The sequence below is a fragment of the Triturus cristatus genome, chromosome 2_1, assembly GCF_964204655.1.
Source record: "Triturus cristatus chromosome 2_1, aTriCri1.1, whole genome shotgun sequence".
Classification (NCBI taxonomy): domain Eukaryota; kingdom Metazoa; phylum Chordata; class Amphibia; order Caudata; family Salamandridae; genus Triturus; species Triturus cristatus.
In genome coordinates, this window is record NC_140581.1 from 1,070,556,156 (window position 1) to 1,070,582,360 (window position 26,205).

At 41.2% G+C, this 26,205-nt stretch overlaps 1 protein-coding gene across 1 annotated transcript in view; it reads left to right on the forward strand.

Moving 5' to 3' along the window:
• The window catches only part of BANK1 (B cell scaffold protein with ankyrin repeats 1), a 2,329,074-nt gene that overhangs the window by 2,013,673 nt on the left and 289,196 nt on the right, over positions 1 to 26,205 (forward strand). The window contains exon 11 of the mRNA XM_085636022.1: positions 17,141 to 17,209. Coding sequence (XP_085492148.1) covers positions 17,141 to 17,209 — 69 coding nt within the window. The remainder of the gene's footprint in view (positions 1 to 17,140; positions 17,210 to 26,205) is intronic.

The window sequence follows — 26,205 nt, forward strand, 5'->3', positions numbered from 1 at the left end:
TCATAAGAAATAAAAATATAAGAGCCACATAAATACCTTAAAAACGTTAAAATATACAGTCCGCCGTATTGCGATTAAATCGCACATTCTAAAGACATTAGGTACAATTTAAGAAAAACAGGCCGGTCTGTCATTCAAATCATTATAAATTAGGTGCACATAATTGGTTTCCAGTATATGGCTCCCTTTAAATAGGCAGTGACCGCCAACATGACCACATGATCAGGTAATAGCTGTAAATGTAAAAAGGCAGGTCGAAATTGAATAAAACCCCTCGATTTTAAAAGTGGCGATAAATACTTTACACAAAAAAAATCATAACATTTACTAAATAATGCCAGGTGTATTAGGGTTTGGGACGAGCAACCATCTCAAGGACAGGTTAAAAGTGCATGGGGATCATACTGACCCGGGGGAAAACGCATCATTGTACGGATAGAACCCAAACGAAGTTATGTATGCAATGATCTGTCCCAAGGATGTCTAACAACTATAAGGTAAAGCTCGATGCCTGTCACAGTTTTCAGGAGCAGGCAGCATCTATTGGAGTTCCTTTTCACACTTCAGTCTATTTAAAAATTGTATCCTAAAGAGGCTGCGATCTCCTTTTTTAAGAAGCTTTGGCCTGTTAAAAAGGTCCACACAGTCTAGGGAGCGGGCAACGATTTTGATATAATTTAACCACAGTATCTTGTTGCCATACATACACCCCAGACAATCGTTGATTACCCTGTTATTAAAATTCAATCTTTCATCGGTCCACACTGAGATCCAGAGTAACAATGGGGCCAGTTTAACTTGATTCCAGACCCAATTCTTTATTAACAAAAAAGGATGCACTATTTATAGCTAATCCTAATCATTTTCTACAAAATCGGTCCTCTTCCTGCTGAATCACCTTGCAGTCACGGTACCCCCAAATGGCCGCACCGTATGTCAGGACTGGAAAACATTTCATTTTATAGATTTGCAGGAAGGGCAGAATAGGCTTATTGCCTATCTACAAAGAAAATCTAAACAGAGCACTACAGGCATGACTAAATGTAGAGCATCGATTAGAAATACAGTTAAGCCAAGTTTTCTGATGGTCAAATGACACTCCCAAATATGGAAAAGTAGAAACCCAAGTAATTATTCGCCCCTTTATGTCAATAGGTCTAATTTTTGCAGCCTTCCTCCCACAAACCATACAGTGAGTCTGAGATGTTTGTGTCCAGATCCAAGTCATCCATAAAATTGACAAACTGATAGACAAATAGCTTTAGGCCATTTGCCGTTCTGACTATCAATACTGCATCATCAGCATAGAGCAGAGTGGGCACACTGGCTGACTTTATCTTGGGCAGGTCAACCCCGGTTTCAATCAGAGAGGTATTCAAGCTATTTATGTATAACAAAAACAAATTGACACCAACACACAGCCCTGGCTTACCCCCGTGGAAGGCTAATGATTGGGTGGACCCCCCCTCCGTGCCATATCTGACACAGGCATTTGCGTTCATGTGTAGGGCTCTATAGAAGTTGGCCAGGTAGGAAGGTAGACCTAATACACCCAGGATGTCCCAGAGCTTTGACTTGTTTAGTCAAAGGCGCTAGTGAGGTCCATGAATGCAAGAAAAATGGACCCCTGTTTCACCACTACATATTTATCTATCAGAAGATTAAGGTTCATGCATTGTTCCAACGTGCCCATCTCTCACCTGAATCCATATTGGACAGGGCAAAAAATGTCATTGGCTTGAGCCCATACTTCTACATGCTTTAAAACAATATGACCTACCACCTTTGCAACTGAGTATAAAAGGGAAATCGGTCTATAGCAAGTGGGCTATTCCCTTTTTTAAAGACTGGAACTATAGTAGCAGATTTCCACCACCTTTTGCTGACTTCCTCTCTGAATACTTTACAAGACAGAAGGGCAAAGCTAGGTGCGAGGCCTTATTAGATAATGCCAGCCTACGCGTTAAAAGACTTTCTGGGCTTGAAGCTTGGTTCAGTGGGCATTACTTAAGCTCAGCTTAATTCTGAACTGGGGTGGCGTGGTGAGCAAAATAACGATGGATTAAACCCAGATCTGTGACTGGGGATGAATGTTTTGCCAATGTGCAACATTCCGTCCATCATCTTGTGTGTTTTGCTGTTTGCCCTATGTAGGAAGGGTATGCCCAGACGTGGATCCCGTGCTCACTACGCCACTGGAGTCAAGCTATCCTGGCTGAAGAGGGGTGAAACCCCGAAACCCGTCCTAGGATGCTTGATTCCGGTCCAGGGAAGACATGGCTTGGCAGTTCGGCTGGAATGTTCCCATGAGGCACAGAGTCAAGACCGATTTGCATATGGCCATGTCTGAACTGGGGTGGCGTGGTGAGCAACATAACAATGGATTAAACCCAGATCTGTGACTGGGGTGAATGTTTTGCCAATGTGCAACATTCCGTCAATCATCATGTGTGTTTTGCTGTTCGCCCTATGTAGGAAGGGTATGCCCAGACGTGGGTCTCATGCTCACTACGCCACTGGAGTCATGCTATCCTGGCTGAAGAGGGGTGAAACCCCGAAACCGTTCCTATGATGCTTGATTCCGGTCCAGGGAAGACATGGCTTGGCAGTTCGGGCTGGACTGTTCCCATCACAGGGTCAAGACTGATTTCCATATGGCCATGTCTGAACTGGGGTGGCGTGGTGAGCAAAATAACGATGGATTAAACCCAGATCTGTGACTGGGGGTGAATGTTTTGCCAATGTGCAACATTCCGTCCATCATCGTGTGTGTTTTGCAGCTTAATTCCACAGCAGTCAGCATTTCTTCCTTACTCTTTCCTACTTTGGAGGAAGCAGACTTTTGCCACCATGAAATGGCTTTTGCATATATTCACAGATTTGGAATAAAATCTCCTATAATAGAAATATAATAATCAACACTTGAAATGAAGTTAAAAATATTAAATATAAGTAGGTCATTGTTTATTAAACAAGATCAATTTGCACATCTCATGCTTTAAGATCTAACTACTGCCTGCTTTGATAGTACCATCTTTCTCGCCTCTTCTTGTGGGTACCCCTACTACAGCACACTCCTGTGGGTCATGCCTCAGTTCCTCTGGTTAGATCCTTCAATCCGTAGGCCCACTACTGTGGTATCTATTGTTATGCTGTTATGGGTTGTGCCTTCTTTCCTTCTGGTTGGACTCCATTGACCTACTTCTGTGGTGTCTATTGTTATCTTGGGATGGTGCCAACTCCTCTTCTAGATGGTTTCCATGGTTATTGGGTTGTGCGATCTCCATATGTAGGTGTATCACACAGATATACTACTGCACTGCTTATAATTGGTCTGCGGTTGTGCCACCTCCTCTCCATCACAATATTGTTGTACTGTGTTTGGATGCGTGCATCTCAATTTAGAGAGAATATCCAATTGATTTATGAGAAAGAAATCATTGCACTGACTGATTAGGCTGACATTTAAGTAATTATGCTGATATTTAGCTCCCTCACAGCCATTCCAGAAAAGAAAGGTTACTCTCTTCTGTTGTTAAGAAAGCCCAGCACCCCAGATGATATTTGCCTGTTTGCAGCAAGCCTCTGGCATCTAAGGTGGTCATAGCTTAGACTCATCTGATAAATACCCTTTACTCCATCTAAGTTGCACCAGAGAGTTGGAAGAGGACTTTTGTGAGGCCCCTTCTTATGCTAGCAGAGAATCAAACTATGGACCATCTTTATTGCTAACCTCATTAAATCTCTGTGAAAACTCCTTGACCCATTTCCTTTGTGATCATTAAGAACCTGATTACAAGTTGTGTGGTACTTGTGGGGTGATTATCTGCATACAATATTTATGTTACCATGTGGGAAAATGCACCACTACCGTGGAATTGTGAGTTGAACCCCATGGAATGGGACATTACCAAGTGGAACCGGATTTACCAGTTATAAAACCAAACGGAATTCTCATCTATTTGGTGTTTAATGCATAGATTTTCCACCTGCAATAAGCAGGTGGTAAATGCTTGTTGGGGCTTTGTGTGGGGTGGGGTGGGGATAGAGAGGATGTGTAGGGAGTAGGTAGGAAGGGACAGATAAAGTCCTTGATAAAGTCTGGCAAGGGGGACATTGAATGCAACCCCCTGACAGAAAAAAGCAGAGGACAAGATTTGGCTGCTCCTGTAGGCAAATCTCCGGCAATTTCAATGGGTAGAGTTACCACTCAGCAACATCAGGTTGCGCCTTTCAAAATACAGGAGAACCAGGTGTAGGAACACTGGCCCACTCAAGATTAGGTACAGTGGAATTCCACAATATAAATCCACTCTGATAATCGGAACCTAAGAGAACACAAAACATTTTGATTCTTCTCAGCTAGGTTTTAATCCTGGGATGTGGATAAAGATAACTTGGGCCACTGAGCTATATTGCCGAAATTAAGCCAGAATGTTGTTTTACTGGCTTTCCATATGTCATTGGATCTTTCTGCCACCTTTGACATGGTCCATCCGTTAATACAGTGGAGCTTCATGTCCTGATTTTCATCTTTCCTCACTGGCTGATGCAAGGATTTCACACACCCACCTTTTCATTCCAGTCAGTTTGTAATCTATTGTACTTACCCCAGGGATCCTGTCTACCTTTTGATTTATCATGTATCACCAGCACTCAGAGAAATCATCAGGTCTTTTGGTATGGTGTCAGCTTTCTACGCTGATTTAATCCAACATGTTTTAAACGTTGACCATTCTTCCTTTGAGCCTTAACAGACCTCCTGCTCTTGCTTGTCTGACATTTTGTTGATGAGAAACATTCCATTAAGGGTATTTGTCAGCAAAATGAAGGCACCAACTTTGGACCAGCATGGACCTTGGACCCCTGCTTTCTTGCCCATTTAGACTGGCACTCCCTCGTCAAATTTTCCCAAATTTAAAAGCTTGAGTTCTATTGTGATACATTACAGTCCATGGAAGAACAGGTGAGGGCTGTCACCTTTGCCTATTTAGATCAAATGAGATGGTTGAAAAAGATCTTACGCCTAGTTCCACAACAGTTGCTTACTGCAGTGGGGAGCAGCCAGTCTGTTCAGGCTAGACTAGGCCAACACATGTTCCATGGAACTTCTCAACAATCTCATATACAGGTTTCAACTGATCAACAAAATGTCATTCAATATGGTAGCTGAGTGTTGCACAATTGAGCATGTCTACCTTACATGGGCTGCCTGTTTTATGGTGCTTTTGTGGCTCATCATGCCTTTAATGATCAAGGACCCATGTGCATCCATGCTGGACTCCTCTACAACACCCTTGTTTGCTCTCCCAGGTTAGGCTAGTGCCTTTTAGTCTTTTTATACCCTAGCTTTATCCATCGCTTTATCCTTTCTAGAGTAAGAGTGGATTTTTTGTTGCTGGCCTCTCAATTCTGGAATACCCTACCAATTGCAAATCATATCAAGAGCTATATTTTGTTTCAGAGGGTGTCGAACTCTTATTCCTTCTGTTACTGATTTGCCCTGTGTTGATACAGTGACCACATTTCTGGAGAACTAATGCCAAGAAGCCTTTGTGTGTTTTTGCTTTACAATTATATTCAATCCATCAATTCATCAATTTATTGCGTTTTAAAAATAAACTTTATTGTATTCTATCATGAAACTTATAACAGCTAATACATTAACATCCACATGGCTGTACACGACGCAAACCCTTTTGGTTCCCCACCAATCAATCTGTAGTAAATGTACCCTTCTACGTTTAAACTAGTTAGGGGAGGTTGTGTTTGGGGGTAGCCAATGCCTCATGTCAGTTCTTAGGGTGACTGCCCCGTGGTGTACCCTACCTAAGGGAAGTTGTGTTGTTTTCTGTAGTGTTTAACTTGTAGAGTGTACCCATTTCTTTGGGGAGGTTGTGGGGGTAGTCAATGCCTTTAATTTCGTAGTCTCTGTACATAGAGTGTACCCATTTCTTTGGGGAGGTTGTGGGGGTAGGCAATGCCTCTATTTTAGTTTTCAGCTTTCTTGGGTGCGTGTACTCTATGGTGTACCCTATCTAGGGGAGGTTGTTTTGTTTTCATGGGTTAGTACCCTGTCGTGTTCCTTGGTGAAGTTTTTGGTTGGTTCCTAATATTATCTTGGGTCTTCCTTTCATGTGGACACCATGCTCCGGTCGAAGTCTACCTGCGTGGAATTCGTGGCCAAGGGTTTCACGCTTGTACAACTTTGAGGGGGATGCTTTTTCGTTAGTGTTTAGACCACTTTAAGTGTCAGCATGCCTTCTACCAAGGGACCTCGTGTTTCTTTTCATTCATAAGTCTTTATTGTCGATGATTTCATCAAAAAGACATTTTACAAAATAAAAATGCAACCAAGCGAATATTAAAACTATTACAGCAATTCACAATAAAATCACAAGAAACCATGGTTCATTAATTTTGGTGCCTCCTAATTCTAATAAGCCAGGCCCAAGCTAAGAATTTAGCGACTGCAATTACGATAAGTTCACTTGTATCAAAACGCAAAATATCAAGTGCTTCTAGGCTTTGTCTTGTTCCCAGTGTTCGACATAGGGGTTTAAGCCATTTAGCCCGTGGAGCAGCGTAAGCTGGGCAGACAAAGAAAACATGACCCACTGAATCAACACAATCCATACACCAGTTACAGGAATCGCGTGATGCACCCTTCCATTTTTTTGTAAAAAGATTAGTTGGTAATGTACCAACTCTAAACTGGTGATAAAGTTTCCTGTCTTTGGGTCTGGTGATGGTATCCCAATAGGGTTCAAGAAGTGGGGTTTTCTTTTGAACAAGAAATCTGCCTGTCAGAGAATCGGCTGCAACTGAGGATAGTTGTTTTTGTAGTACCGTTGACCAGTACAGGCTTTTAAAATCTTTTTTAGAGGGAAATGAGTTGTTACCTGGGTCTGACCACAAAATTCCCAAACCCATGGAATCCAGTAGTTGCCTAACCTTTCGGAACCAGGGAATGTTACCTGCTCCCATGATGGAACGGACATCAAGAAAGGCTTTAGCATAGGGGCCTAATTCAGGTACTGTCCATAGTCGCCTCCAATAGGCCAAAGGCTCAAACCTAGCAATGTCATCGAAAGAGTGGCAGCCAAGATCCAGTAACAGCGGTTTCAATGGGGTAGAACTGGGCAGGCCCGTAAGCATTCTGAAGAATTTGTGTTGTGCCTTGACCAGAGAGGAAAGATTGGCAAAGCCCCAGAGTTCGGCTCCATAAAGAATCGCTGAATTTATCCTTACATTAAATATTTTAATGGGGGGGCCAATTATTTTCGACTGGGATAATTTCTGGTCTTTAACAAGGCATCCAGAAAGCTGGGAAAATTTAAGGGTAAGCACATCAATTTGCGGCCTCCAATCCAGCTTATTTTCGAATACTACCCCCAAATAGGTCATAACATTAGTTCTTTCAAGCAAATCATTATTCATGAATATATGACCCTTCACACATTTCCCTTTGTTAAACACCATATATTTGGTCTTAGATACATTCACTGACAAATCGAAATCATTACAGAAATTAGAAAAAACATTCAAAGCTGACTGTAGCCCTGAAAGGGTCTGGGAAAGAAGAAGGGTATCGTCAGCAAACATAAGGAGTGGAATTTTAGTACCACCCAACGTGGGGGCATCCGTAGGGGTTGAAGAAAAGTACTGAACCACTCTGTTAATAAACAGTAAAAATAGTGTGGGCGCAAGTACGCACCCCTGCCTAACACCCCTGTTTACCCTAAATCTTTTTGTGACCTGACCGTGTTTCTTTTCAGAGTGTTTCCTCGCTGGAGTATATTTGTTGTTGTGGTGGCACTCTTCTTGTTATCTAGAGTGTATTTAGCCACTATTGTATCTCTGTGTTGGGGATGTTGTTTTCTCCCAAGGGTTTGTGTTTTACACCCACTTTTGTTTAACAGTATGTCTACCCTGTGGTGTACCCGAATATGGGGAGGTTGTGTGGGTGACCGCCCTTCTTTGTTGCAGTGTTTTTATCTAAGCTGCTGTGTTTTCCTAAGGGAGGGGGATGAGGCGTGTAGTAATGTTGTTTGCGATTGTAATGTTTAACATCTTAATACATTTCTGTTCATGCCAGTGGAATTCATGATACCTCATGCAATACACCTGTGGATATGTGCACCTCATTGTTGCACCTTCTTGCTAAAGATTTATTGGGGTATCTTATTTGTCTTTACTTTTACTTCTGTTGTTCCCTAAGGAAAGAGGATGTGTAGTAAATTACTTGTCAGCTATTCTCCACTGTACTGCTCTGTTAGAATGTTGCATGACATCATAGAATGCCTGAGTGCCTCTCTGGGTGAGATTGTTAGTTGGTCTACTCAGGCTGAGCTGTAAGGAGCTTGCTCCTGGTGGGGCTATCTTTGTATCATCTATCTTCTCCTACCATCCTGACCACCTATGCTGGAACCAAGCTACTAATAAAGAAGTAACCTACATGTACAGATGGACTCTGTATCTTCCTTTACAACACAATTCATTTCTAAGTAGATATCACAGATTAACTACTGATGGTCATCCTTGGGTTGTGCCATCTGTGCTTCTAGGAGGAACCTATAGATTCACCAAAGCAGTCTCTGTGGTTATCCTTGGGGTCTGCTATCTTTACTTCAAGGTGGACTTTGTAGAGGCCCTACTCTGGTGCCAGTCCAGACTCAATACCAACCCACTCTATATATCAACATAACATGGTGACTTAATATGTAACATTGATATGCTAATTATGGTAGGTTGAGTCACACAGGAATCTATTGCTCACACATTTCTGTGCTATACCCCATCCTTGACAGCAACTGCAAGTTCACCACAAGTTCAGAGGACACCTCCGAGGCTCACCTCTGACACTAAAATCTCAGCACCATCGCTCCCCACCTTTGGAAAGCCATCAACATCTCCTTTGAGACAGCGACCTTCCCGGAGAGCTGGAAGCACGCAGAGATCAATGCCTTACTCAAGAAACCCAAGGCGGACCTCAAGAACTTCCAACCCATTTCCCTTCTCCCATTCCCGGCGAAAGTCATCGAGAAGGCCATCAACAAACAACTGACCAGCTTCCTTGAGGAGAACAGCATCCTGGACCCGTCCTAGTCCGGATTCCGCAGCAACCACAGCACCGAAACTGCCCTCATCGCCGCCACAGATGACATCAGGACCCTGCTAGACAACGGAGAAACCGTGACCCTCATCCTCCTGGACCTGTCAGCCGCCTTCGACAAGGTCTGCAACCGCACACTATGAACACGCCCCTACGATGCCGGAATCCAAGAGAAGGACCTGGACTGGACCACCTCCTTCTTCTCTGGCAGAACAGAGAGCGTCCGCCTCCCCCCCTTTTGCTCCGAAGCCACCGGGATCATCTGCGGCGTACCCCAAGGCTCATCCCTCAGCCCAACGTTGTTCAATGTCTACATGGCACCGCTCGCCCACGTCGCACGACGGCACGACCTCAACTTCATCCCCTACGCCGACGACACCCAGCTGATCCTCTCCATCACCAAGGACCCCCACACCGACAAAACCAGCCTCCATGAAGGGATGAAGGCCGTCGCCGACTGGATGAGGAACAGCCGACTGAAGCGGAACTCGGACAAGATGGAGGTCCTCATCCTCGGATCCACACCCTCGGCCTGGGACGACTCCTGGTGGCCGACTGCACTAGGAACATCCCCAACCCCCACCGACCATGCATGCAACCTAGGGGTCATCCTTGACTCTACCCTCTCCATGATAAAGCAGGTCAACGCCGTCCCCTCCGCCTGCTTCAAAACCCTCCGCATGCTCTGCAGGATCTTCAAGTAGATCCCCACCAAAATGAGAAGGACTGTCACCCAGGCCCTCGTCAGCAGTAGACTGGACTACGGGAACGCCCTCTACGCAGGAGCCCCGGCCAAACTCCTGAAACGGCTCCAACACATCCAGAACGCCTCTGCACACCTGATCCTCGACATCCCTCGCCGCAGCCACATCACACCCCACCTGAGAGACCTGCACTGGCTTCCTATTAACAAGAGGATAACCTTCAAGCTCCTCACCCACGCACACAAGGTACTCCACAACACCGGGCCAGCGTACCTCAACAGCCAACTCAGCCTCTACACCTCCACCCGCCAGCTCCGCTCCGCAGACCGCGCCCTCGCCACCGTCCCCCACATCTGAAGAGTAACCGTAGGTGGCAGATCATTCTCCCACCTTCCTGCCAAGACATGGAACACCCTCCCCATCCGCCTACGGCAGACCGAAAACCTTCTGACCTTCAGAAGACTTCTCAAAACCTGGCTCTTCGAACAGTAGCAGCTCCCCCCCTCAGCGCCTTGAGACCCTCACGGGTACGTAGTGCGCTCTACAAATGCTATGATTGATTGATTAAAATTCCTCTCTCTTAGCTTACTATTTAAACACCACCAACAATGCATAACAAGCAGAGTAGCTATTTAAGTAGCTATTTATTAAACCTTATGGGGTCCGTTGGAAGCCTCTTGAGGAGTATGAAATGTGCTGTACAAATGAAACTACAGTACTATGCAGTACCTAGTTTCTACTTTTGAATTTATCTTAGACCAGTTAACAACTACAATCCAGATATTCTCATATAATTTGAGTGGAGGCATGCTTTTTACTCTAATTTATACTGACAATAAATAAAATCGTCTACATAGTGTCATTTTATATTACATATGTATTTCAGCTATTGTATTGTGCATTTCTGTCGTTTGTTTTGTACTGTAGCACTTTTAAAATTGAGTGTTGTTATGTACACCTCTGGGAATCTCCCCAACTTGAGTTTGGTTAAGGAAACTGAAAATCTGCCTATCCAATGGAAGGTTAAATAATTATTCATATTGGTTAATTTGAAGAATAAAGTACGTCCAATCCTGTCATGTACTTGTAGTGTACTACGTCCTAGATTTACTAACACTTTACTACAGATTTGCATCACAAAAGTGGCACAAACTGGTGCTAAGTGTTGTTGTTGTATTTACTTTCCAGCATAAAGCTTGTTTTGCACTTTAAAAAAGCAGCCATAAAGTAACATAAAGTAACACTGAGCTAATTTGCTTCAAGAGGGAATACCACTGGTTGCACATGGCCATTCCATGCAACCATCTGAGTTTTTTGCTGCAAACCCCTATATTAAAATCGGTAGAGAGGGATTTGCATCAAAAAGTTATATCTTCTCTAGGCAAGTGTAATGTGTAGGGACATTTTTATTTTCTCAAAACCTTTCCAAGTTTGCATGTGTGCTGTAATGTACAGCACACATACAAACTTGAAAAACTCTGCAAACATTTTAAACATAGCTAACCATTTTTATTTTACTGGAAGGGAACTCTTCCAGGGCAAAAGCCATGCGTAACATCACACAAACACCCTTGCACCATAGTGCACTATGTGAGAGAGAGAGTGGCAGTGGGTCCAGTGTTTTTCTGCCATCTGCATTTTAATCAGCAAAGCACAGCAACTTTGGTTGTTGCACTGTCTTGCTTGAAAACTTAGTACATTTGTCCCAAACTATATGGATGTATGTTTCAAAAGGCTTTGCCATTTATTTTGTTGAACTCAGGTACACAAATGTCCATTTTGCAGCATCAGGAGTCTGGTGTTCTAATTGTCATATAGTCAATATATATAGACATTAGGGTCAATACAATGTTTGCTATTGTGGTATGTTTTAGATGACTAATTTAATGGTCCTGAGCTATCTTTTTTGGAAGGCTAGGGATGTACTGTTGATATGGCAACAATTTTCTAATTATATGGCATTAATGCCGTGTTTTCCTTATGCGGATACATTAAGTTATGTTTAACTTAGTCTGTTGAAGTAGAGTAGGTTATAAACCTTTCTAGACAGACTAGACTGAGATGCACTGTTAGAAGATAAGTGCTGTTGGGAGTTTATTGATCGGCAATAAAATGCCATATTGTTTTGGATGTATGTGGGAATGTCTATTATCTTTTTTTTACCACTTGCATAGAATTTCTTGGTGTTGGGTGTCATTGTAAGCATCATGATAGCATGTTATATGCCATTTCAGTGTAGTGTTAGACACATGTTGATTTCTAACATAATTTGTTGGTTGCTGTGTTGGCCTATTGGAATAATCTTAACAACACAAACTATGCAAGCATTACTTTGCATAAACATATATATCAGATAGCATCCATCTAGTTAAAACATTACATAAAAAAATAGTAGCCTCTAAGATTGACCCGACACTATAACGAATATGACAAAATAATCAATCAGACAGATTGTGATAAAATATTGCTATTTATTGGAGGAGGAAGAGGCACTAAAGAATGCTCTGATAGACACCCTTAACTCACATATGAGAAACTACTGTTGCAGCGTAAAGCATGGTAAAAATATTTGTTCTATGTGTATTCTCCTTACTACTCTAACTGTACTGCGCCCATTACGATTAGACAATCTGCAGCGCTTCCATTTATCACAGAGGCAATGTTACTCTGATTGGTCTTATTCCACCGATAGGAGGGGTGGAAATTAGGGTGACCATACTCCACCTTAGCTGTCAAATTAGGACCATTAATTGGCAGCCAACTCACAAATTAGAGATCAAATTTAGGTGCACCAATCTTATAACCATGCTGTAGAAATAAAGGATAGCAACAGAAAGCCACATCCTCCTAAAGAAGTTAAGTTGAGTTAGACCAAAAGCTCTGCAACAGCAATGCAAAACAAAAGAAGTAGCACCTGATGTTCTGTCAGAGGTTGATGATTCTAACTACAACACTTTAAGTCATTAGGAAACAGCACCATTTGAATGGAAGAATCAACAGAACCCAATAATAGACTCAAACAGATCATTGATTAATTTGGTTAGTGTATTAAAGATCCAAAATTATTTGCCACTAGTAATTTCTTTAGAAATTCAGTTAAGAATTGCACAGTATTAAGTACAAGTTCAGCTTGTACAAAAAGCCATACATTTAAGCAGCCTTTCTTGGATAGTTATAATCAGAATCAACTACAGAGTTACAGAGTCCTACTACCATTAAGGCAGAAGGATAGTTTGTTGTCTTAACAGCTCAGGTCTTACAAAAATGGGGAAAGAGTTCAGATTTAAAGTCCATTCAGTGTGAGTCCATTAGCATAAACAAACAAATAAAGGGATGAAAATTTAAATAGTTCGACAAAGAAGGTTCAGTCCATCAGCTACTAAGTGTAGCATCAACCAGGCAGCCCAAAAGCAAAAGATAGTTCAAAAATCGATCAGCATAGCATCCGGGTCTCGAGAAGGAAAAATCAGATTGCCGTCGCCCCTCCTTTGGGTTTTTATCTTTTATAAAGTTTTTAAGATCATCCGAGTGAGGTGGCATCACACCACCATGTTCATATTTGTGAAGTGCCACCTAGGATACTGGCAACAGTAAGAAGTTTTCCCATGCTAGTCATGAGAAACTAAAGATTCGAAAGTCCACATAGGCCTACAATTGGTGAAAAAGAAATATAACATTACTATCTAAAGTAACAGCTTCAATCCTGTCCTCACAGGAACATTTCACTGTGAACATTGAAGAAACATTCAAGCATGTTGGTTTTCAGGTATGTCGGGATGTCATTTCACTAGTAAAAAATTAACCATCATATTTAGTCAGAGGAAAGGTCAGCACTAAAAAAAGCATTTTGAAAAGGCCTTTAAGTTAACGACACATGTTTAAATTAAATGAACTCTAACCCAACATCAAATATAACTAAATTAAATTCAAATAAAGAATGTATAGAACTTTCACAAATCATTATTACATGATAATAGCTAACGATGGAAATACCTTACTACCACACATTTTCACAATATTCATCCAGGTGCATGTTTTTGCATGTTTTTCTAAATTCGTATCACAAAAATAATTTTTATATTTTCGTAAACTATAGAAGCTCTAGTATTACTTGCAAAGTTTCAAGTTTGTACTTCACCCCTACACCTTTTTGCACCGACTTTTCTAACTGGTGCATTCTCAGCAGAAAGCATGTGAAACACTAGGCCACATCACTTAACATCAAGATTCCATCAGTATACATTAATAAGCAACATGTGCATTAGAGATTTATTATTGCTACTTAATTTCTATGTATTAGTATTGTCTTGAATATATATTTTCTTTATCTCACATTTTAAAGCGCGATTTTATGGTGCTTCTACTACACTTGTCTCAGTTTTACTGGTCACTGTGTCTAACGTGTGCAAAGTGTACTTTAACCTTCCGTGATTTCAATTCATGAATGTGTCTTGTTTTCTGAATTTTATAAATCGTGCTACATCACTTCAAAGTTTGAATAACCATATTACAAGGAAATTATTGAATACTTCTAGGTAACCTAAAGTGATTCTTGTGGAAATTACACTTTTTCATGTTGCCATTGCTCAACTGGCCTGGCAGTTCAGTCTGGACTGTTCCCAAGGGGCACAGGGTCAAGACTGATTTGCATATGGCTGGGTCCAAGCTGGGGTGGCATAGTGGGCAAAAGAGCAATGGATTTAACCCAGGTCTTTTGACTGGGGTAGAATGTTTGCATTGTCAGCATTCAGTCCATCATTTGTTTGCTGTAACACTGTTCACCCTAAGTAGGATGGGTATGCCCAGGCGTGGGTCCCTTGCTCACTGTGCCACTGGAATCAAGCTAGCCTGGTTGAAGAAGGGTGACATACCCTGAAAACGGTCCCAAGATGCTTGTTTCCGGTCCAGGGAGGACCTGGCCTGGCAGTTCGGTCTGGACTGTTCCCATGAGGCAGAGGGTCAAGACTGATTTGCATATGGCTGGGTCCAAATTGAGGTGGCGTAGTGGGCAAAAGAACGATGGATGTAACCCAGATCTTTTGACTGAAAGAGAATGTTTGCATTGTCAGCATTCCGTCCATCATTTGTTTGCTGTAACACTTTTTGCCCTAAGTGGGATGGGTACGCCCAGACGTGGTTCCCTTGCTCACTGTGCCACTGGAATCAAGCTAGCCTGGCTGAAGAAGGGTGACATACCCTGAAACCGGTCCCAGAATGCTTGTTTCCTGTCCAGGGTGGACCTGGCCTGGCAGTTCGGTCTGGACTGTTCCCATGGGGCACAGGGTCAAGACTGATTTGCATATGGATGGGTCCAAACTGGGGTGGCGTAGTGGGCAAAAGAACGATGGATGTAACCCAGATCTTTTCACGGGGGGAGAAGGTTTACATTGTCATTCAATCATTGTCCATTATTTGTTTGCTGTAACGCCATTACTCATTGTGTCATCTAGGAATGAATAACTTTAGAGAATGGTTGCTCATTCACAAGATTACTATTGTGAGATAAAGGGGTATGTGCAATTTTCAGTGATTGACCAAAATGTTGAGGAAAAAATATCTTCTGGCCAAAATACAGGGGTAAGAATATTGAAGAGGAGAATATTGTGAAGGTAGGTTTATATAGGTAAGCAAAGTTTTTCTAAGCTTGACTCCAAATATACATAACTTGATGACATATTTATTGACAAGGTGTGCAGATATGGAATTAAGAATAGTAAATCTGTACCTACTTATTTGCACTTACCTTCTCAATATTCTTGTCCTCGATATTTGTGCAGCAATGCTTCGGCCATGAAATATTTCTGACCTAGATAATCTGTCAGGCAACCAAATTTCCTGCCAATATTGGCTTCAGTATGTAATTAGCACTATTAGTAAAGCCCAACTGCTCTAGTTCAGAACTTACCAGCGCCATCAAACAGGTTGATTTCAAATACCCTGCTGCATCCAACATTAATGAGATGCACAAGAGATATCCTGGGCCAAATGTATGACCATTCCGTTTTTGGGGGTGGCAAATTGTGATGTTTTGCAACTCCCAATTTGCTCAAAGTTTGTCGCTGGATAGTGCGATAACTTTTACTGCATAGCAATATATTTTTCACTTTCAACAAAGCTAGCCACAATGAAAAATGTGTCTGCAAGTTTACCTTTTGCAGAGCTCCTCTATGTGTAATGGCATTGCTGACGGGAAGATATAGGCCATAATCCAAGTAGCTTATATGTTAAGAGGGTTTCTCAATTTCTTAGTAGCTAACTTTGAGCAAGACAATATAGAGGCATTTCATTAAATGTTGGCGGTTTCAATTAAAAATATACCAGATTTTTGGGCACTGGAGTCCATGGAAATAGATGAAAAATCAAATTTGTTTTTAAATGCATTTTAAATGAATTAACTTTGAATGACTTTTGAACATGGCGAGATTGTTAATCTTTTGGGACTAGTAGATTAGTGATTGAATAACATTTGTGTGTGGAAAGTTCAATTTTCACAAAAAATTATACTGCATCACTACACTTTTGCATGAGGAAAGAGCTGATGATGTGTTGAAATTGGTAGTGTGTTCAGATCGAAATTAATTCCTATGAATTTATTATATTTTTTTCCTAGTGCTAGGGGAGTAGATGTTGCCATCTGAAAGTTGAGGTTGAAAGGTATATGCACCTTGTTCAATATATATTGTATTATTATAATTGTTATGGTGGGAATAGTTTGGGGGTTCTGTCTAATGCGTTCTGTTACATGTTAATTTCTGGCATATCAGGGTGACAATTACTGTTGTGAGAAGGTTGATAGTCCACTCACTATAAGGCATATCTGCTCTTTGTTGAACATGTGTGAAGTGGTCGGTCTCATGTGATCTGTTTGTTGTTTTGTGTTATGTTGTACTTTACTGAACAATGACATTCGTACACATTGCATTTGTTGGCTTTGCTTGTTTTTTAAAGGTGCTCCTACCAATGTGTTCTGCTGGGGAATGTGTAGTGCTTTTTGGTGCTGGGTAATGTTGGGGGCAATCTGGCAGCCAACTTAAAAACATATTTGTGCAGTACCGATTGCAATTGTAGTTTGTATTATTGCAACTTTATTGTTCCGTAAAACAATACAAATCAGGGAAAAATGGCAAGATTTAGAATCATTAAAAATACTTCCATTAGTTTTGCCAAGGAACCAATAAAGTGCAAGGGAGCATGACCTGCCATGAGACAAAGCAATGTTTGAGAAGCATGTATCTCTAGAGCTAGATACAGTATTATGTGGTTTATTTTTAAAGCTGACTTTTGGAGAGAAAAACAGTGTTAATATTTTACTTCCTTGCAGTGTTTCAACAGAAGACCACTACCAAATTGCAAACAGATGATAAAGATGTCTACTCACTTCGACAGCCAGGTACTGTAGAATATGCTAATTGTAATACAAATAACCATACATGTTTGCATTCATTGACTGAAATATAAATGCATACTATTTTCAAGAACTTAAGATGTTTGCCTCAACACTCGAAACATCAATTTTAGCTAGCAAATATCAGTCGAAGCTGTACATGTATGTAATATGGCTGCATAGCTAGCAAATATCAGTCGAAGCTGTACATGTATGTAATATGGCTGCAGATATATACTGGTGGTGATATATATGTATATATATATATATATATATATATATCACCACCAATATATATTGCAAGCACAATTCCATCCTGCCGATACAGCTACTCACACACACACAACCATACAGCCACTGAGACACCCACTACCATACTGATACAGACAGTCACAGTGCCACTCACATCACATATATTAGAAACAGTATCACTCATTAGTAGTACAAAAAGAATAGTCATGTCATGTATGCAATAGCTTAGAATATATATTTAACTCTCAGAACCATTTATGAAACACTTACACTCACTGGATGATGTCATCAGTGATGTCACTGTCCAAGTCGTGAGTGATGTAATATGTGAGGTTATAAGCAGTGCATTGCAGGGAATAAGTTATAGTAAGCTCAAGTAAACATAACTGCTGAATTTCAATGGTTTTGTAATAGTGAAATCTGAGCCTAACTATAACGTCCCTGTAACCTTTGTTTTTTTCAGTGAATTTTTAAGTTTTTTAAATTCTATTTCCTAACAATAATTTCCCTGTATCCTTTGGTTTTTTTTTTGTGAATTTCAAAGAGTTTTTTAGTTGTATTTCCTAACTGTAACCTTTAACCTTTGAGAGTGTATGTGTGAGTGTCTGAGTGGGTCTGTGAATGGGCAGATGAGTTTCTGAGTGCATCTCTGAGTCTGTGAGTGGATGCATCAGTACTTGTGTGGGTCTGTGAGTGGGTGCATGAATGTCTGAGTAGGTCTGGGAGCGAGAGCATGCATCTCTGTATAGGTCTGAGTGGGTACATTAATGTCTCAATGGGTGTGTGAGTGGGTGCATCAGTGTCAGAGTGGGTCTTTGAGTGGGTGTGTCAGTGTCTGTGTGGGTCTGTGAGTGGGCATGTGAGTGCCTGTGTGTGTCTGTGAGTGGTGCTATGTATTTTAGACTTTTGCATAATTAGGGTATTTATAAGGGAGAACTTTGGACTCTGCTCTCACCAGGATATGACAAGAAAGAAACCAATTGTGACAGTCATTATAGATGAGAATGTTACGAATGTGCTCCAATAAATCAAGGATGCTATCACCTCCATAAAGGATTTCATATCATTTTTGAATGTGGAATACAAGAGTAAACACACTTACTTTGCCTTTGCGAAGCCCAAGAAGTTAGGATCATTTGTGCTTTACTGAAGTGGAGCACGTACTATTTTTATATTTGTTATTTGTAAGTTGTTCCCGTTGAGATAAATTTTTCTGAAATGAGCATCAGGGACAGAAAGGAACATCACCTGCCCGTTTATCCGACTAGAGACCACAGTTTAGCACAAAATGTATACCCAGCTGGACTAGTTTCTACTGGTTAATTAGTAAGTGATACCTCATTTGGTAAATGCTATGTGCATATTCTATACTATAACTGAATAATGGATTATGAGGAAATGTCTCCTGTGAGCCTCTGTGCGTTTTCACAATGTGATTGTTCCTCGTGTCTCTTCTTTCAGAAATTCATGATAAAATGAATACTCCTACAGAGAATACAATGACACTAAAAAGTGGTAAATCTCTACCAAACATGGGAACTTTCTCCAAACTATATAAGGCAAGGGCATTCGTGTTATGCAGAGATGTCCTCTTTTTATTGGGCATCAAGAATGCAGCATAATTTTCTTCTGCATCAAGAAACAGAGATGCCCAGAAGGATTTAATTTTTTTTTATATTTGCAAATTTGTTGCAAAAAGTTGTGATATTTTCATTCTGCTACCGTGGATATTCGCAAAATAGGTGTGATTTTTTCAAACTCTAAAAAACATATATACACATATTGTAATTAGTGTGTGTGATCAGTAGTTTATTAATATGACATATAAAGTGAGATTTTCATAAGTAATTATATGGTTCAACACTCTTTATTCTATTTCCTGTAATCTCGAATACATTGGCATTCGCGAATATGTAGGCATCCGTGAATATCACATGACTATGGAATAAAGGGGTTTCACTGGGCAAAACACTTTCATTATTCTTGAAAGGAAGTCCCTGCCCAGTTTTCTTTTCTTCACACTTCCAGTGCTTCTATTGGAGGTTGTTATTTCAGCACCTGCTCTTTATTTCTTAAAATTCATTTTGCGTTTTTTGTGGAAAATGTTCTAAATAAAACGGCATCTCGTGGCACAGAAGATCGGCAGTCACACCTTGATGAAGACAGTTCTTTGGATGAGGAACCCTCAGTGTAATGGCAATCCATGACAAGACCCTCTCAAGGGGTGCATCAAAAAATATTCATGTGGCACAACAAGTATGTTGACCCACCTGTTATATTATGTTATGTTATTTAAATGTATAAGGCGTGCAGCTATCCCAAGGGATTTCCCGGCGCCGGCAGGTAGGGGTGAGAGAAAGAAAGTAAGTAGAACAGAATTACTGATTGAACAACCAGGTTTCTACAGAAACTACTAAAGACAGTTTCTTCCCATATAGAAATAGGAAGAGAGTTCTACAGGGTGGGGCCCAAGAAAGAGAAGGACCTACCGCCCATCGTGGTCAGTTTGATTCTAGGGATAACAAATTTAGACTGTCTAACAGAACGCAAAAGACGAGAAGGAGTGTACAACTGGATTAACGATTGCAAATATTGCGGGGCTGTTCCGGATTTAATTTTAAACATAAAGCTCAAGGCCTTAAATTTAACACGGTTCTCCACTTTTAGCCAGTGTAATTTGCGAAGAGAGTCGGTGGCTGACACCATCCTGGGTACCTGACACAGCAATCTGGCGGCTGCATTTTGCACCACTTGCAGCCTACGTATTGTAGCTTTATTGGAGCTCAAATATAAAACGTTACCGTAGTCAAGTCTAGACATAATCAGGGCCTGAACCACAGTACGTTGAACAGAAAGGGGTAACATCCACAAACCTTTTCTCAGCTATGATGGTGTACTATTCCAACCACTTGGTGGGAACCCAAAGGGAGCGCAGTGAAACATATGCATTAACATCAGCTGCGACACCTATTGAACCCGGGGATTCTATGTCTACCGAGGTCCTGCAACATCCCATTAGGAAGTCCCCTGGGGTTCCAAAGAATCAGGACATTTTGTTTGGAATGCATAAAAGTTCTCAGTGTTAAAGAACAATCAGTTGCTGTATTCTGAGGGCAGCAAAACTTCATAAGTGTAATATTTTAAATTTGTTTTGGTTGAATAACACTTGTGTCCCCAGTTTTGAGTTTTTTAAGTAAAACATGTTCCAGTTGCCATTTTATCTGCAAATAAAACAAAACACAAATGTTAAAAAACTACAAAAAGTTCTGAAAAATCACACAAAAAACAAAGGTATTCATTAGGACCACCTTTCTTGGTTTAAAGAAAGATAAATTGTATGTGTGTATGTATAAGAACGAGTATGCATGACTGAGTTTCGGTGTTGGTGGGTGAGTGGTTGCAGGAGAGTGTAAGTGGATGTGTTTGAGTGAGTGGGTGTATGGGTGAGTGAGTAAGTGGGTGACAGTGACTATATGGGATCATGAATGAGTGTATGAGTGTTTGTATGGGTAAGTGAGTATGTAAATGAGTGGCTGTATTGGTGAGTGAGTGAGTGTGAGTGGCTGTATGGGTGTGTCAATAGTTGCATAAGTGGCTGTGTGAGTGAATGAGTGGATACATGACTGGCTGTATGAGTGATTGAGTGGGTGTGCGTGAGTCGTTATATGTATGTGAATGGGTGATTGAGTGGCTTTATGGGTTTGTGAATGAATGTGCGAGTGTTAGTATAGGTAAGTGAGTTGGTGTGTGAGTGGCTGTAAATGTTATATGAGAGGGTGCATGGGTGAGTGAATGAGTGTGTGAGTGTCTGTATAGGTAAGCCATTGGGAGTAACAGTGCACACATGGAGAGTGACTGGGTGTGTTAGTGATTGTTTGGGTGACTGGGGTGGGTGTATGTGTGGCAGTATGGGTGAGTGAGTGTGTGTGAGTGTCTGTATGGGTGAGGCATTATGTGTGAGTAACTGTTGTGATCTGCATGGTGTACATTCTTTGCAGCAGGCATATTAACCCTCTGCGCTGCCTTAAAATGTTTACTAAAGAAAACTCAGAGAGTTAACTTGACATTGTTAGAATTGCATCAAAATTGCTGGAGTCAAGGAACATCGCAGCAGGTGCTATTAAAACAATAATATACCTGCAAACATGGCGTTCACCCCACCCACACCCCGATGTCCACACCTGGTATAGTGGCACTGGTCACACCCCCCCTAGAGCCGCCCTGGCCTCCCGGCTGAGCCCTATTACCAAAGAAATGCAGCAGGTCTTCCAGGGACATCGTAAGGTTTTTGGGGGCCCTGGACCAAACCCATTGTGGGGGCCCCTGTTCAGAACAGGTTTGAATTTATTATTTCATTTCAGCTCTTTCTTGCCCTCTTAGGCCAGGTCACTGACAGTATACAGGAGCAATCGTCCGAATTCTAAATGTGTTTACATCTAATGTTCAGGGATAGTGATGTGTGTTATCAATATTATTACACATCAGCAGTTCACTAATTTTCTGCAAATAATATCTGTGACACACTCCAATTTCTCATATGTTTGGTCCTATTGCGATCTAAAAGAAACCTTTTTATGGATGTTGCATGAGAAATAAACATTTCTCTGCAGAATGGCTATAATAGACTCTCACACATCACCCACCTTAATAAGAAATTGAGGGATAATGTTACTCAAAACAATCGGTTTAGTAATTATTCAAGGTCATCACGGCAAGACTATCAGGAGGCTCCCCTTAAAGGATGGGCCCTGGGCCAGAGCCCACTTTGGCCATGCCTTAAATCGACTCTGAAGTCGCAGCCCTGCCAAGTACTACGCATCAGTTCTTAGACTCACGCATTTCAGTGTGGTGGTCTGCATCACTGCACTGAAATGCAAAGTCATGCATAATTGCAGGTCCTCAGGAGCGCTAGTAATCATGCACTAATACTGACTGATTGATTTTCACTGACTAACTTTAACTCCTGTGCTTATTTTAACTGACTGAGTTTAACTCCTGTGCACTTATTTCAGTGTTTTACTAACTGCTCCCCCCAAGCAAAACAAAGTTGAGTCAGAATCATAACTTTCACTAGATGCGGGTGGGGCTAGGCATTTATGCGTTTATGTGAGCGCAGCAAGAGGGGGCAGAGCCAAACCCGTCAACGCCCTGACCAAGCGGTGCAGAAGCAGCGATAGCCCATGCTCTCAAAGGCAACCTGGTGGTAAATTCTGAGGGGGATTTACGGGGAATGATAGGGGATCATGTTCATCCGAGCTGGGCAAGTATGACTTGATGGAATGGTGGAGCCGCCTATCGCCGTGGAGTCAAGTGTGCGACATACGGGTTAAATATGTCACTGCTAACCGTGCGCCTCCTTCGCCTGTTTCACACTGCGTCTGCTAGGCCTCTTGTGCTCTTGTGGATTCGAATATTTGCTTTCTAAGAGAGGGTAAGTTGGCATATAATTGACAGAGCTGAGCCGGACATCCTGGTTGGCTGTATGGTATCCACATTGAGAAACATACTGTCCGTTTGTACAGTTTTCTTGAGAGGCCAAAGTTTGTCCCCGTACAGCTGCTACTGAGCCAAAGAATCATGATCCGGTAGGCGTTTGCCAAGGGAGTTGTTACAGTGAAGCGGCCAGTACTAATTGCTGCTCCTTATTAATGGCACAAGTGTGCCGCCCCCTGGTGCCGGTCCAAATAATTTCATCACCAGGGCGTTAAGTAAGTAGAGCCGCCGGCCTGGTCAGTGCTAGTGGTGTGTAGTTCTGTGACAGCCTGTGGCTGCAGGGCTGTATTGGTTACATCATTTTCTTAACAGTACGATCAGGTTAGCTAAGTTAGTGCTCTTCCAATTTGGGGGCCTGCTCAGGGACGCAATTAGACCCGAACTTCTGGGGGAGGGGGGAGCTTACAGTCCCAGCCAGAGGTTAGATTTACTGTTCCCACTCCAAAGTAAGTAAAAATTGGGAAAGTGTTGGACTTCGAAGAGGTTAGATTTACTATTTCCACCGTAGCATAAGCAAAAGTAGGGAACGTTTTGGAGTTTAAAGGGTTTGGATTTACTATTACAACTCGTAATTTTTTCATTAAAATGTATAAATATCAAACAAAATAAAAAATGAAACATATTTAAAACAAACTGTATATCTATATTAATTTTAAATCAAATTAAATTACATTTTATAATATACTTTTTATATGAAAAATAAATGGAAAATATAAAAATGATAAATATTTAAAATATATGCAGTTCCCTCATTACTACCAAAAAACAAACACAAACAACCACTACCAAACAATTAAAATGAGTAAAACAAATATAAACATGAAACATTCATATTCAAATAATTATTACATAAAACAGAAAAATTATAAAAATTAAGAAAAATAACATTATTTTAAACTAATCAGTCAACAATTAGTTAAAAATCAAAATAGCAATTACCCTACCTATTTATTAATTTACTTAATTATCAATTAATACATTCATTTAAATTAATCATTAACTATAAATTAAAAGCAATCATTTACAACCCACTAGTAAATCAGAAATGTCTAATTACATTTAAAAACAATTAAATATCATATTAAAAATTACAGACGATACAAAAAACTAATATAATACTAATACCTTATAATGCCATAATAATTAATATTTATCAAAATTATTAAAACAATATTTTAGAATAAATAAAATATTACATACTACTACATTTAAAAAAACCTATATCATGTACCTATAAACACAACATGCATACCTTCTATGTTCTGCCCCAGACTGTTTGAACCAACATTGAAGAGATATGCCTGTTATAGCTGTTATGTGCAAAGGTTAAAACGTTCCCATACTGACTACCAGCCCTTTTTTTCTTCTCAAGAAGGAAACTCGGGTGTGCTGGAGATAAGACTCCAGACACTGCCCAGCCGAGCCCACAACACAATCTGCTCCTCTCTATTCACAAATGAAATGCAGCAAGTCTACAAGCACAACGTGCTTGTAGACTTGCTGCCTTTCATTTGTTAATAAGGAACAACAGCAGGGCAGATTGTGTGCCTTTGTTAAAGTAATCATGTTTATTGCAGTGCATGACGGGCGCTGTGATTAACATGATTACTTACAAAAAGCCTCACAATCTGACCATTTTCGCGCCGCACACATTTTAAAAGTGGTGACGCGAAGGTCCTTCGTTGCCTGTGTGAGCTTTACATTTTATAATGCACGCTACAGGAGACATAGGTGCATGTGGGCACACATGCGCACCTTAGAGGAAACAGTGGTCACTATCTCTGTGAGTGGTAGTATTGGTGGGTGAGTGAGTGGGTGTGTTGGTGCCTGTATGTATAAGTGAGTAGATGCATGAGTGCCTCTAAGGGTGAATAAGTGGGTATGTGAGTGGGTGTATGGGTGACTTTATGGGTGAGTAAGTGGGTGTGTCAGTGGTTATAAATGGTGAATGCGAGGGTGTATGAGTGTATGAATGGGTAAGTCACTGAGTGTGTGAGTGTCTCTATGGGTGAATGAGTAGGTGTATAAGTGGCTGTATGGGTGAGTGAGTGAGTGTATCAGAGACTGTATGAGAGACTGAGTGTCTGTGTCAGTAGCTGTATGGGTGACTAACTGGCTGTGTTAGTAGCTGTGTAGGTGAGTGACTAGCTGTGTCAGTAACTGCGTGGGTGAATGATTGGGTGTGTCAGTGGTTAGATGGGAGAGTGACTGGGTGTGTTTGTGATTGTATGGGTGACTGAGCGGGTGTATGAGTGGCTGCATGAATGAGCGAGTGTGTGTTAGTAGCTATATGAGTGAGTGATTATATGTGTCACTGGTTACATGGGAGAGTGACGGGGTGTGTTTATGATTGTATGGGTGAGTGAGTGACTGTATCAGTGACTGCCTGAGAGACTGTGTGTGTTACTAGTTGAATGGGTGAGTGACTATCAGTGTTAGTAACTGTATTGGTGACTTAGTACATATAAGTGGGATGTTTGGTTGAGTGAATAGATGTGTTTGTAACTGTATGGGTGAGGGATTAGCTGTGTCTGTGGTTATGTGGGAGAATGACTGGGTATGTTAGTGATTGTATGGGTGATTGAGTGGATGTATGAGTAACTGCATGGGTTGGTTAAATGAATGTGTGAGTATCTGTATGGGTGGGTCAGTGGGTGTGTGAGTGGGTGCATAGTGACTGGGTGAGCTAGTGGATGCATTTGTAGCTTAATGGGTAAGTGATTGGATGTAAGAGTGACTGATTCTGTTAGTGAGTGTGTGGGTGACTGAGTGGATGTAAGAGTGACTGTATGAGTGAGTGGGTATGTGAGTGTGTGGGTGTGTGAGTACCTGTAAGGATGAGTGACTGTAACAGTGACTGTATGAGAGACTGAGTGTGTATATAACTAGCTGTATGGGTGAGTGAATGGCTGCATTAGTAGCTGTATAGGTGACTGAGTGGGTGTATGAGTGACTATTTTGGTGAGCAAATGGATGTGTTTTTAACGGAATGGGTGAGTGATTAGGTGTGTAAGTTGTTACATGAGAGAGTGACTGTATTTGTATTTGTATGGATGACTGAGTGGGTGTATGAGTGGTTATATGTGTGTTAGCTGTAAATGGGTATGTGAGTATCTGCATGTGTAAGTGACTGTGTGGTAGAACCTGTATTGGTAAGTGAGTGGGTGTGTTACTGACTGTGTGGATGAGTGAGTGGGTGTGTTAGTGGCTGTATGGGTGAGTGACAGTGTATATGAGTAGCTGTATGACAGTCTGTC